This window comes from Equus caballus, chromosome 4 (assembly GCF_041296265.1).
Source record: "Equus caballus isolate H_3958 breed thoroughbred chromosome 4, TB-T2T, whole genome shotgun sequence".
Lineage (NCBI taxonomy): Eukaryota > Metazoa > Chordata > Mammalia > Perissodactyla > Equidae > Equus > Equus caballus.
This window is the reverse complement of record NC_091687.1, coordinates 24,959,110-24,972,327: the sequence shown is the minus strand read 5'-3', so window position 1 is coordinate 24,972,327 and position 13,218 is coordinate 24,959,110. Positions and strand designations below refer to the sequence as shown.

Genomic DNA, 13,218 nt, shown 5'->3' with positions numbered 1-13,218 from the left:
GGAGTTTGATTATATGAGATGGCCACTGATAATAAGCATGAAGGATGGATTTTTTCTTAACGCTTGCCAAAGATTTATTATAAAAATAATATAAAAAACGTGAACAAGGAGCCAGCCCGGCGGCACAGTGGTTAAGTTCGCACATTCTGCTTCGGCAGCCCCGGTTCAAATCCCAAGTGTGTACCTACGCACTGCCTGCCAAGCCACGCTGTGGCAGGCATCCCACATATAAAGTAGAGGAAAATGGGCATGGATATTAGCTCAGGGCCAGTCTTCCTCAAAGAAAAAAAAAAACGTGAATGAACACTAAGTCACAAATATAACAGATATGTATGTGAAAACAGGAGAAATCTAGAGAAAAATCAATATTGAAATATGAATTCTAAACCATAAGACTTGAATTTCCAGGGGGAAAAAAAGAGGCTGACATTTATCGGGGGTCTACTAGGTACCATATTAGGCAGTTTGCCAGGCAATTTATACACTTTAATTCAATCAATCAGTGACATCCCTGTGAGTTAGGAATTATTCCGTTTTTAACCACATTTAAGGAAAGGGAGATTTAGAGGAGACACTTGCCTCAGATTCCATATTCAGACCAATGGCTCTTTCAAAACTGTCTTCTTAGTTCTGACGAACTTACACCTTTTGGAACACAAAATACACGGGGAGCCAGGGAGGGAAGTGGGACTTGGAACGCCGAGATCGGTGGAAAAACAACCACCTATGATGTGGATTAAGGCTGCCCCAGCCAGAGAAGCCCAAGGTGACCTGGCCTACATGCCAAACTATATGACCCAGTGGACTTTTTTTATGGTGTGAATTAGGGCTGCCCCAGGGAGAGAAGCCCAGGGCATCCTCACCTAGATACCGATCTATATGGCCAGATTCGTATCTAAAGTTATATGACCGCACAATAACCAGACCCCATCTGCACTGAAATCATTTAATGACTTTTTACATCATCTTTTCTTTTCTCCAGTAGAAATAAGTCACGTACCCATGCCTTATAAAATTAGCCCTAACCCTCAACTCGGGGCAGCAGCAGGAGCTCTGACTGCCTGTGGGTCTTGTCCCCACACACTAGCTCTGCCTGCCCATGGGACCTGTCCCCATGCCAGCGGGGGCAGCAGCAGGAGCTCTGACTGCCCGTGGGTCTTGTCCCCACACACCAGCTCTGCCTGCCCATGGGTCCTGTCCCCATGCCAGCGGGGGCAGCAGCAGGAGCTCTGACTGCCCGTGGGTCCTGTCCCCACGCACCAGCTCTGCCTGCCCATGGGTCCTGTCCCCATGCCAGTGGGGGCAGCAGCAGCGGCAGCAGCAGGAGCTCTGCCTGCCCATGGGTCCTGTCCCCATGCTATTCCACACTATTCTCTAAATAAAAGAGCACTACTGCCAAATCTTGAGAGTCTAAGAAATCTTTCTTTCGACTCCTCGGCTCACCGACCCCGCATCACCTAGGCGGTAGATGTATGGTTTTACCAAACATGAAAACAGTTATGTTGATGTTCACGTCCTCCTTTATTTCCACTTTTCCCTACCAAGTTAACGTTTGTTCAGATTTCGCCCTTCCGACTCCTGGGCACACAGACAGATGACCAACGGCTTACCAACAATGCTTTGTTGTTCCCGTGCAGCTTTGTTGTTCCCGTGCCTGCCCTAAATTCCTAGGGCAGGGGCCCAGGGGATAAGATCGGCCCCAGGAAAACTATGAAAAGGTCGTCCATGGGTACGTATGCAGCTCCAGATGTGGGGAGTGCTCAGGGCTGACAAAAATGGCAAGTAATAGGATATGTTGGAATATATGAGGAAGCCATTTGGTGTAAACCTAATTCGGCCTGACCTTGTCTTTCCATAAGGGCCTGACCGAGGCCATTGAGCATGCATTGTATATCTGCTTTAGAGATTCCCTATGGCAAGAGCAAAGGCCCTTGAGATAAAGGTGCAACTTCCCTCCCCCTCCCACTGTTGGCGTCTCCTTAAGGATTAAGTATCTTTCCTTAGGCTAGAAGCTGATTGCTGCGCTCACCTGTGACCGCCCAGCTGGAGACAACAGACTTGCCTCCTGCTCCGCCCACCAAGATAGCAGACCCACGACCTGCTGTGTCCATCAAGTGCTATGCCGACAGGGCAATCTTGTGACTATTGTGGGAGGGACATTTCAATCACTTGTGAAACACCTTCTTTGAGGGTATATAACCACCCTTATACCCCCACTTCTTTGGAGTGCTCTGTTCCTTTGTGGAAAGACTCTCCCGGGTTATAATCCTCAGATTTAAGCTCAGAATAAACTCACTCAAATTTTCATTTATAGATTGGTTATGGATTATTTTCGTCGACAGGGCTCTCATAAATACACCTCCCCACCGACCGCCAGCGGAGCCGGACAGTCACCCTACCTGGCAAAAATAGAGCGCTGCGTCACTATGTTTCAGAGGGAGGAGGGGCTAGGGGGCGCCCACCCAGAGAGCAGAGGCTAACTGAAAAGAAGGGGACAGCCCTCGGATGGCCTGCCTGGGACGAATACACCTCGCGCAACCCGAAGACGCGCAGAGGTCTCCCCAAGTAATCAGCGACCGCCACGAGGCCTGGACCCAGCGCGGCGCGCGCACGGTAACGTCATCGCGCCGCGGGGCGGGCCGGCGGACGCAACCGCGGACGGGTGGACGCTACCACCGCCGGCGCTCCCCCCGTGGCGCGGCCTGAGGCCTGGCCTACTCACCTTCCCGTCGTTGTGAAAAGGGAGGCCGGGCTCGTCAGCGGCGGGCAGAGGGCGAGCACACCCTGCCTCCTCGGTCGCTCCAGCGCCGAATACCGCTGAGGCGGCGGCTTCGTAGTCCGGGAAGGGATTGGCAAACGCCCGCTCTTCCATTTCTGCGTCCCCGCCCAGATGCAGCTTCAGTCTCTTCGACATGGTCTCGCCCATCTCGGCCGCGCGCCGTGCCCTGCTGGGCCGGCGGTACGGCGCGCGGGCGGGGACAAACCTCCTGTGCGGCGTTCACACTCGTTGCTGTGCCGCCGCCTCTCTCGGGACCCGGCGCGGACAGGCTAGGACTTTCTTTACGAAGCGGGGCTTCAGTGCGGGCGGGAGCGTCGCAGCGGGGTTCTGGTACATCTGGCCTTGGCGGGTGCGCTCCACGCGGTGTCCCCGCCCGTCCAGACCCCGCCGAGCCGCCGAGCCCCGGGCAGGAGCGGCGGGCTCCGGGAGCGTTCGGCCGCGCCTTCCGCGCGCTAGGCGGCCCAGAGCGGGCTCTCGGGCCCCGCGCCGCCCCTTGCCGCTGCCGCTCCCCCGCGGGACCTGGAGCGGGACCGGCCCGCAGAGCCCGTCCGCGGCCGCGCGCACCGCAGGGCCGGAGCCGGGTCTCGATGCGCTCCCGCGGCCCCCGCACCCGGCCCCTCCGCTGGCCGAGCCCTTTCCACGATTTTTTAAAGAAAACCGAACGATCGCGTGGGGCACGTTCCCACGGGGAAACCTGTGGAGAGGAATCCGCTGTCAGTCAAGGTGTGCGCGGCTTGCAGACCCTGGAGAGCGCGTCCCCGGCTGCTCCATCGTTAGTCTGCATGGTCACCAGCCGCGCCGCCGTGTCCTCGGCCCCGGTGCGCTAGCCACAGGGACAGCAGCAGCTCTTTGATATTAAGGGAAAAAATCACTTCTAAAGAAAAGAATTTCAAAACAGCCTAAAACACTGCAAGGATAATGTCTCCCGTGCGGAGGGGGGGAAACTGTCCCTCCTATTCATCACCGTTCGGAGGGGGTGTCTGGAGGAGGAGCCACAGGCCTTTTTTTTTTCTTTTGATTTTTTTTTCAGTCCCTTTATTTTGAATAAACTGATATGTTTGGTAACAAGAGATAATGTGAAAGCATACTCAGTTATCTAAATATTTAATTGACTAGAAAGATTCTTCCAATATTAATTTAATTGCCCAGGAACATAACATGTATAATAAAAAGACACAAGCAAGTAAATCTTTGCATTTATATAATCACGATATGCGTACCTTCACACTCTTTGTTCTTACTGTTTCTTAATTATTTGGATCCAAATAGATGTAATGATTTCTCCTTAAGGAAAATTTATTTCAGTTTTTTTCCATTTAAATTTTGATTGAATGCCAGATGGTACTAGGTGATGACAAACTGGAGATTCAAAAGATAATTTCTGGCCTCAGGATTCCAACTTAGTGGGTCAGAAAGGAAAGAGTTTCAGCATAGTGGAATAGGAATAGTTTCCTGGAACCAAGCAAGGTATACATTAGTGTCACATAAGAAGTGACATGATGAAGGAACACAGTACAGCAAAGGAAAGGAGCAACCTTCCTGCTTCTTGTCTGGCTTCCCAATCCTGTCTGTCTTATGGTCTCCTCCAGCTGCACAAGGCTGTACACGTTAAACACCCCGACTGAGAGGATGACCTGGGAAATTACAGTGTAGGAGAAAATAACTTTCAAGGGGTTACTTGGCATAACTATCCTCAGAGTTCAAGGAAACACAGCTGATATAAGAGGACGTCTGGTACAGCAGCATCCGTTGAGGACATGCTTCATTTTCTGCTTCATTCCCAGGTGCCCCGGAGTGCCGGCTGGGGAGTCATCTTTCTCCCACTCTCAGTGAGGGACATTTCCTCGCTGCTCCCAAATTTCCATGCCTTCATGGTATAGGAAATTCGGTCCCTTAACTACTGATGCTCACCTGCCTTAAAAGCCATCCCTCTCCTATCTCAGGGACTTCACTAGGCAAAATAACCCACAGCAGATGTTCCGCCAAAGCCCGAGTTATTTAGACTGACACTACAGGCAAGTGCTGCAGAAACATCCACTGCTGGCTTTGCTATGTTAAGTCGGGTGACCTTTGATCTCTCTCAACCATGGTGTGAAGTGAAGATAGTTTTTCTCATTCTTCTTAAAATCTGGTGGATACCTGTGGACAACTGTTGGCAAGAATACAAACTTGTCCTAAGAACAACCAATATTTTCGAAGACTAAAAAATATAAACACCATTTAAGGAATTGTGTTTTCCTAAATGCTGGCAGATCTGCAGGTCCCCTGCCCTCAGTGAAGATTTCACTTAGACTGTTTTCCACGGCAGTAACAGTTCTTTCTTCACCCTCCTTTCTTCAGGAGGCTTTTTAATGTAGAAGGCATGAGGATCCATTCTACTGCCCTTTCAAATCTTGGGACCATCTTTCTCTGGTGGCCACTCTTTAGTGGTACAAGAACTTAGCCAGTGCCTGGAAATTACAAATTTTTATTTACTTTAGGCCAAACCAGATTCTTAGATAGGGCATCCTTCCCTATTCATATATGCAAGTAAGAGGGGACAGTACAAGGAATAAATATATCTCCACCCAAAACAAATCCCTGGGAGTGGTGAGGACAATTGACCTCTCAATTTGACAGTTGACAATTGACCTCTCCTTTCTTTTTGTTTTTAATTAATTTATTTTGCTGAAGTCATATTGGTTTATAATGTTATATAAATTTCAGGTGTACATTATATTTTAACGTCTGTATAGACTGCATCGTGTTCACCAAAAGTCGAGTTGCCATCTGTCACCCTAAATGTGCCCTTTTTCGCCCTCCTCCCACCCCCATCCCCTCTGGTAACCGCCTCTCCTTTCTGTTAAAGGAATCTAACTGGGAGAGGGCATCATCTGTGTTCAGCTGGCTAAAACCTAGGGCACCACTCAAGGATGGAAACTCTGGAAGGGCCCAGGGAGTGAGACTTCTCCTGTGGGAGGCCAGTTTTCCTGAGAGCGTGAGTAGAGCAGCAGACTGAGAAACTTAATAGGTAGCATGCATGTTGGCAGGGGAGTCAGGTAGAGGAGCATCTATTGAAAATACATGATGCTTTGAGGTTTTGTTCGCTTTTTGATTAAATATTTCTCTTTTTATTATATCTATTCTTCACATGTGTGTCATCTGACAGGCTTTAAATTTGCCTGTGTCCCTCGGCTACTGAGTGAGTCCTCTAGTCCAATCTGTGCTAGCCAGAGCTGCCAGGCCTCCTTTATGATGGACTTTCCTTTGGGTGGTACAAGAGGAAGTTCCAGTAGGCAGACCACCAAACTCCCTTCCTCTTACGCTGCCGTTCCCTTCTGAGATTGCCATATACTTTGTCCATCCATCTGGGGGAGTCCAGGTTGTTGGGAAAGAAACAGGCTAGCCCAGTGGTACAGGGGAGGGGTTTGCTTCAACCTCTTTCTCTGTTGATACATAAGATGGTTTCTTCCAGCTGCAAGCCATATGCAGATAATGCGTATGCTATACAGCCCTGATTTAAGACAAATTTGATCCCTTAAGCCAGCAGTTCTCAAAGTATGATCAGGGATCCTTTGGGGAAGCTGTGAGGCCAAAGTTGTTTTTCTTTTTTTTTATTTTGAGAATAATTTAATACATTAACTTAAACATACAAAATATATTCTAACGTCATTATTTTAAATGTAAAGAAATGGATCCTTACAAGACCAGAATAACCCCCAGGTCATGAGGGTGGTTTCCCCTTTTTACTTTTTTCCTTCATTTAAGCAAATGTGCACCATGATGATTCAACAGGTAAGGCAAATGCTGTGACTATGAAAGCTGTAGTTTGCAATATACCACATCTAGAACCCAGAGGATGTACATTAGGCAGAAGTGGTAGTCATTCTAATTAAACAATCAGGTAACATCATGACATTGGTGTGCAGGACCAAAAGTGTCCATTTAAATTTCTTTTCTCTTAATGATCAGAGGTCCCATGTTGCCTCATCTCTTTGTTGTATTTTGTGTGAAATCCATCACTGAATGGGAACTTTTTGGACCTCCAACAATGACAGTACACATTGGGGTTGTCTTTCTGCATGTGAAGTTTTACTGTAGATTTCCTGCGATGATCTTTAACATAAAATCTTTTGTAAGCTTGATAAGCAATTGCAGCTGTCCCAGCAGCAATGGTAACTGCTGAGATCCTTTCAACTGGTAATCTGGAGGTCAGACCCATTGCTTGCAAGGCATATGCACAGGACACTGAGTACAAGAGGGCTTGCGTAGACAGCTGGAGTCAAGGTGCACGAGGAGTGATTATTTGCCTTTTTCTCATGAGTGTATAGTGGGATTTCCCAAAGGCAACATGATATATGATGTCATAGCAGATTAAATAAAGGAGGAGATGAGAGAGTTCAGCTGTCTTTTATTAGCCAAGTGTAAAGAGAGTTGCAAAAATATAAAAAAATGCCATTTTTCTGACAGATATTATTTTGGTTTTGAAAATAGTTATCTTTCATAAAAATATGTTGTTTATGTTAACCTGTAGAATGTAACTTATGTTAATATGGTGACAAATTAATAAATATTTAAAATTTTTCATTTTTAATTTCTAATTTGATACATATTGATAGATATTACCCATACAAAAATTATTTGGGGTTGTCAATCATTTTTAAGAGTGTAAAAGGATTTTAAGACCAAAATTTTGAGAACCACTGCCTTCAACAAGCTGTTCCATCAGGAACATTTCATTTCAGAGATATGGAAAATTCAAAGCAGTCCAGTATATAGGTGAATACTGCAAAGTGTACCTACAAAGAGCACCTGCCTCACCTGCTTATGCTTCCTCGTTCCTGTGTCTTTTTTACTAGGTCTCCCTGGACAGCTTATGTACTTTGATGTCATTTGTATAATTTTTTGCTTTGAAGGACTCAATTTATGATGGTAAGTGATGATCAAAGAAAGGCTAGCCATCTATTCAAATATGTAAAAGCAAAATTCAGAAATCCTGACCCAAATTTTGTGTCTAGTCATGGATGCTTCAGTAGATTTAATGCTTATGCCAAAACTTAGAGTGTAAGCTGGATGCTAGTGCTTATATGATAGTTGTAGAAACTAGAAGCATTTTAGATTTTAACCAAGTTGTCTTCTGTAAGCATACCCAGGAAGAAGCGATGGCAGATGAGAGAGCATCTTATTCTGGTCTTGTCCCTGGGGTAGCTCTCAGTCCCCATTCTCTGTGGCAGTGCACCTGGTTGCTGAGGACAGGGCCACTGCTCTCACAGGACTTGTGATAGGGACACTTAAGTGGCTCTTAGCAGAAAGGAGCGTGGTTATCCTCGAAAGTCTCTGAGTCAAAACAGTCAATTTCGTAATCTCCCATACTCTCTTTCTACGCAGGAAAAAAGTCTATCATGACTCCCCACAATATCTAGTTGTAGGAATCAGTGGGGGCATTTGACTTGCTCTAGACTAGCAGACAGATAAGAAGGCAAAAAGAACGCAGAAGTTAGTGTTAGATCACAGGAAAGGTTACAAAGGAGCAGGAGTCATCCCTGAGGTTGGAGCACAGGCTCTGCAGAACTCGTCCTGGGCCCCACACCTCAAGAAGACTGTGTGGACTGTGAGCTCAGGACCTAAGTGGGATGAGGAGCTGAACCTAAAACACTGTGCTGTGATGAAATACTGGTAATTGGACTTCCTATGGGAGACTTAGACCAGAGGCTGTGGCGACATCGCTGTGTCGCATATGGGTGGTATGTCTCTGTACTCAGCACAGTATCCTCTGCTGTCCTTCCTTCTCCCGGCCTTAGGAGAAAGACCAGACTGAGAGCAGTAAGCTCTCAGGCCAAGCTCTTGCATGCCCCAAAATAAAAGACATGAAGATTTACTCAGACAGGAAATTCGAAATACGGTAGAGATCTCACTGCTGGGGTTCAGCCATCTCTGAGAAGCTCTGGGGATTTGCAGGCAGCCCCCAAACAGGTCTATTTGCAAGGAGTTTTCCTTCTCTTTACCCTCTGAGAGCCAGGTACAGCCATCTAGCCAGGAACGAAGCCTCAGTTGTTTGCAGACATGCTGTGATCCTGAGAACAATGTGGGGTTGGGACTCGTCCCTAGCTCAACCCATGAAGGATCACAGAAAAGAGAAAGTTACCATATTGAAGGAAGGTTGGGCTTCACCCATAACTGTACATTTCCCCTTCTTACTGTAGACCAGGCACAGCCAGTCAGGGTGGCACAAACAGTGTGGTGCCCTGCAAAGTAGGGGCAGTGACTGTGGGGAGCAGGCTTAATCATAAATATACCATGTAGACTCCCAGAAATATTTGAGAGGGGGGCAGTTTGCAGGTAATGAGCCAGTGGAATATGAATTATTACTGTTCATTTGACCTTATTCATAAACTAGATGCATCTGCCCTACCTGGTACACAGAGCAATTGCAGAGTTAAGATCATTCTGGGAAAAAATACAGTATTTCTTGGTAACAAATACTCTAAGATACTTTCTCTACTCAGATGACTTCCTTGCCTCCATCCAGGTAATTATTTCCTTAACCATTCTCCGTGAAAAGAAATAGGCCTCTCCTAATGCAAACTGGACTTCATTTGGGACAGTCCCTCCATTCATAAAGAAAGAGTTAGCTAACTTAGTTAACTACCTGACTTCCTAAGCAGATATTGACACAGAAAGATCCCCTTCCTACTCTGTATATGGTCCAATTCCATTTCTATGAACTATCCAGAATAGGCTAACCTATAAAGACAGAAAATAGATTAGTGGTTGCCTGGGGCTGAGGGGGGAGGGGAATGGGAACTGATGGTTAGGAGGTACGGGGTTTCTTTTAGTGGTGGAGAAAATGTTCCAAAATTGTGGTGATAGTTGCACATCTCTGTGATACACTAAAAACTATTGAATTGTACACTTTGAGTGAATTATATGTTATGTGAATTATGTCTCAATAAAGCTGTTTTACACAAAAAACTATTGAGGGACTGACAGCCAATCTAGAAAGCAGAGTGCTGCGATCCAACTCTCCAACAATGTAGGTGGGAGAAAGGACTGTTCCAACCTGCCCTGTGTGAGGTAGAGAGACTTAAGACACCTGGGTTTCATGTTGGGGACACAGATTTGTTATAGATTTTTGGTCAAAAAGAAGGTTTTGGGAGTGGGCATTGCATGGCATCACACAAGTGTGCTCTGATATAGTCCCCATGAGATTTAGTATGGTGACCAGAGGAAGAGAGAGAGAAGGACAAAGACAGAGATGGCATAATACCACCTTGGGCCCTTCCTCAGAATTCCCATGCCAGATGAAGACTGGCAGTGCCATCTGGGTGAGGTGCCCCAAACCCTGCCCGGACACATAAGGCACATTCCCCTATCTTCTCTTCAGAGCACTCACCCCCTGCAGGGTACAAACCAGATGCCCCAGGAGCTCCAGGACTTGAAACTCTGGGGTTTTCCTAGGGTCCCTATGGCTGGACCTGGCCTCTAAGAGAGTAGCCTGGAGAGTGATTAGACCATAAGGGTGGGACGGATACACTGACTTGGGGTGATTCAAATTGTTTATGTAAATAGTGGCCCTGCAGAATGTTATTTGCCCCAGGCCCTACACACCCTAGGGTATGCCTTCCCCAACTTCAGGAAACAATGTTAATGGAGAAGGATGAATATCACGTTTACCCCAGTGACTCTCACATAGTCAATATATATCGTCAATTGATCTTCAACAAGGGTGCAGAGAATATACAGAATACATAATTTCTCTTCAAGAAATGGTGATGGGAAAACTGGATATCCACATGCCAAAGAATGAAATTGGACCTTTATCTTATACCAAACACAAATATAAACTCAAAATAGATTAAAGACTTAAAAGATAACACCCCAAACTGTAAAACGCCTAAGGGAGAACATAGGGAAAAAGCTTCTTGGCATGGATCTTGTCAATGATTTCATGAATATGACACCAAAACCAAAAATAAACAAGTTGGATGATATCAGACTAAAAAGCTTACACACAGCAAAGGAAACCATAACCAGAGTGAAAAGGCAACCTACGGAATGGGAGAAAATCATTGCAAACCGTATATCTGATAAGGGGTTATTCTCCAAAATATACAGGAAAACTCTACAATTCAATAGTTTAAAAATAAATACCCAGATTAAAAAGTGGGCTAAGGACTTAAATAAAATAGTAAAATTCACTGAATCAAAAGTGGAATGGTGGTTGCCAGGGACTGAGGGGAAAGGGAAATGGGGAGTTACTAATCAACAGGCATAAAGTTTCAATAAAGCGAGATGAAGATGCTGTAGAGATCTGCTGAACAGTAATATATTGTGCACTTAAAAATTTGTTGTGAGGGTAGATCTTGTGTTAAGCGTTTTTTCCACAATAAAATAAAAACAATAAGAAACAATAAATAAAGGTATACAGTTCAGTTATATCTCCCTATAATTTATATTATTGTTAGCATATATATATCATCTACATATGTTATAAACATCACAATATAATGTTAATCTTTATTTTAAATATATATCTTTTAAAGAAATAAATAGAATAAAAAAAGAACTTCAAACTCTCTCTACCCTGCAGTGGGCAGCAGCTGAAATCTCTGACTATTCTTTTAGTTTTCAGCTGTTAGTTTTTTGCTGGGCCCACTGGAGTCTCCCCATGCATGTGTAGTTTAGCAAACTAGTTGAGAAATTGGGCAGAGTTTACAAGCAGATTTTGAGATTTATCCCATCTGTGTCTCCCTATCTTCCAGGGTTTCTTCCTCAACTTTCCATCTGCTCTGCCAGCACCAAATTATGTCTTCTGTCCTTTCAAGCCAGTAAGGCTGAGGCTTTCAGCTGTCTTGAGCTGCTTGTGGATTGGGGAGAACTTTCAGGCCAAAAGCTGCATAATTGCAAACCTCGCACATTGGGCTTCCTGATTTTCAAGGACTAATTCCACTCCAGTTTGTGCCCGCTTTTGTTCATGCTCCAGTACATACACATTGTTGTCTTTTTAACTGTTTTGTTCAGATTTTGTTGTTGTTATCTGCAGGAGGATTTGACATCCTGCTGATAGTTTGCTGAAATTCTTCCCCCACTGTAGAAGCCAGACTCCTGTATACTGTATATTTTACTTTATTCCTTAGCAATAAATCATGAATGTTTCTCTCTGTAATTAAATGTTCTTCTATAACATGACAGGAAGATTGAAACTACCAGTGTGATTTTGACCTGATTTCTGAGATATTTATCCTTAGAAGCTTCAGCCAGTACACTTATAATATTCTTATCTTTTGGCATCTTGCAATATGTAACACTGAGAAGTATCCAAATGGATCCAGGGGCTCCTGATATATTTTCACGAAGACATCCTACATGTCCTCTTCAGGTTCTGCATCAGTATGTCAATTAAATGCCTACATTATATAAAATCCAATGACTTAAATAGGCGTTGGATGGAATCATTAAGAGTGTGAGCTCTGGAGTCTGGTTTGAATAGCTGCTCTGTTACTTATTAGCAGCATAAGTAACCTTGAGCTAGGTACTTAAACTCTCTGTGCCTCAGTTTCCACAACTGTATAATAATTATTGTAATAGTAAGGGTTAAATGAGATAAGGCATTTAAAACTTTGTAGCGTGCTTAGTATATAGGAAATGCTCAATAAATGGTAGTTATCAGTGTTATTAATATATTATTATGCAGCCTATTTTTTCATAACTTGCTGATCATGTTTAGACATTAAAGCAATTCAGATGTTAATGTATTCCTATAATGGTGCTGTTTGGGGTCTGTTTAAGAAATTGTTGCCAATCTCAAGGCCGTGAAGATATTTTCAAATGTTATCATCTCGAAGCTTTATTCTTTCATATTTATATTATAATCCACCTGCAATTATTTATGTGCATAGTATAAGTAAGGACTAATTTTCATTTTTTCCCATTTGGATATCCAATTGACCCAGCATTACTGTTACTCATTGTTCTACACTGCCAACTTTGTTATTAGGCAGGAATGCATTCATGTATGAGTCTGTTTCTGGTCTCTCTTCTTTCCTTTGGTCTCTTTGTCTATCCTTTCCCCGATACTGTTTTAATTACTGTCATTTTTGTACTAAGTCTTCAGGTCAGGTAGGAAAGTCCTATCACTTGGTTCTTTCTCAAGTTTGTCATGGTATTCTAGGTTATTTGCAATTCCATGTATATATTTCAGAATCTGCTTGTCAATTTCAAAAAAAAAAATAATAAACTTCTGGGATTTTGATTGGAATTGTTATGATTCTGTAGATAATTTTAGGGAGAATTGACATTTTTATAATAATAAGTTTCAAATCCATTACATATGTCCATCTGTTTATTTAGAGCTTTTAAATTTTCTCTGAATACAACTTTAAGACTTTCTGTTTAGAGGTCTTACACATCTTTCATTAGATTTATTCCCAGGCATTTGAATTTTTAATGATACTGTTTTT

At 44.3% G+C, this 13,218-nt stretch overlaps 1 protein-coding gene and 1 pseudogene across 5 annotated transcripts in view; both read right to left on the bottom strand.

Moving 5' to 3' along the window:
• The window catches only part of LANCL2 (LanC like glutathione S-transferase 2), a 97,785-nt gene extending 94,047 nt beyond the window's left edge, over window positions 1–3,738 (bottom strand). The window contains exons 1-2 of one of the 5 annotated variants that reach the window (XM_070264451.1): window positions 2,030–2,621; window positions 1,611–1,766 (exon numbers count right to left, since the gene is read on the bottom strand). Coding sequence is in view for 1 of the 5 variants with exons in the window: in XM_023639069.2 (XP_023494837.1) it covers window positions 2,723–2,926 (204 nt within the window). In the remaining 4 variants the exon portion in view is untranslated. Of the gene's footprint in view, window positions 1–1,610; window positions 2,622–2,722 lie in introns of those variants that run through there. The other 4 variants (XM_023639069.2, XM_070264452.1, XM_023639070.2 and 1 more) reach the window with 4 other exon arrangements.
• A 2,981-nt stretch (window positions 3,739–6,719) lies between these two features.
• LOC138923726 (CDGSH iron-sulfur domain-containing protein 1 pseudogene) lies at window positions 6,720–6,980 on the bottom strand (annotated as a pseudogene).
• Between the last annotated feature and the right edge of the window lie 6,238 nt (window positions 6,981–13,218).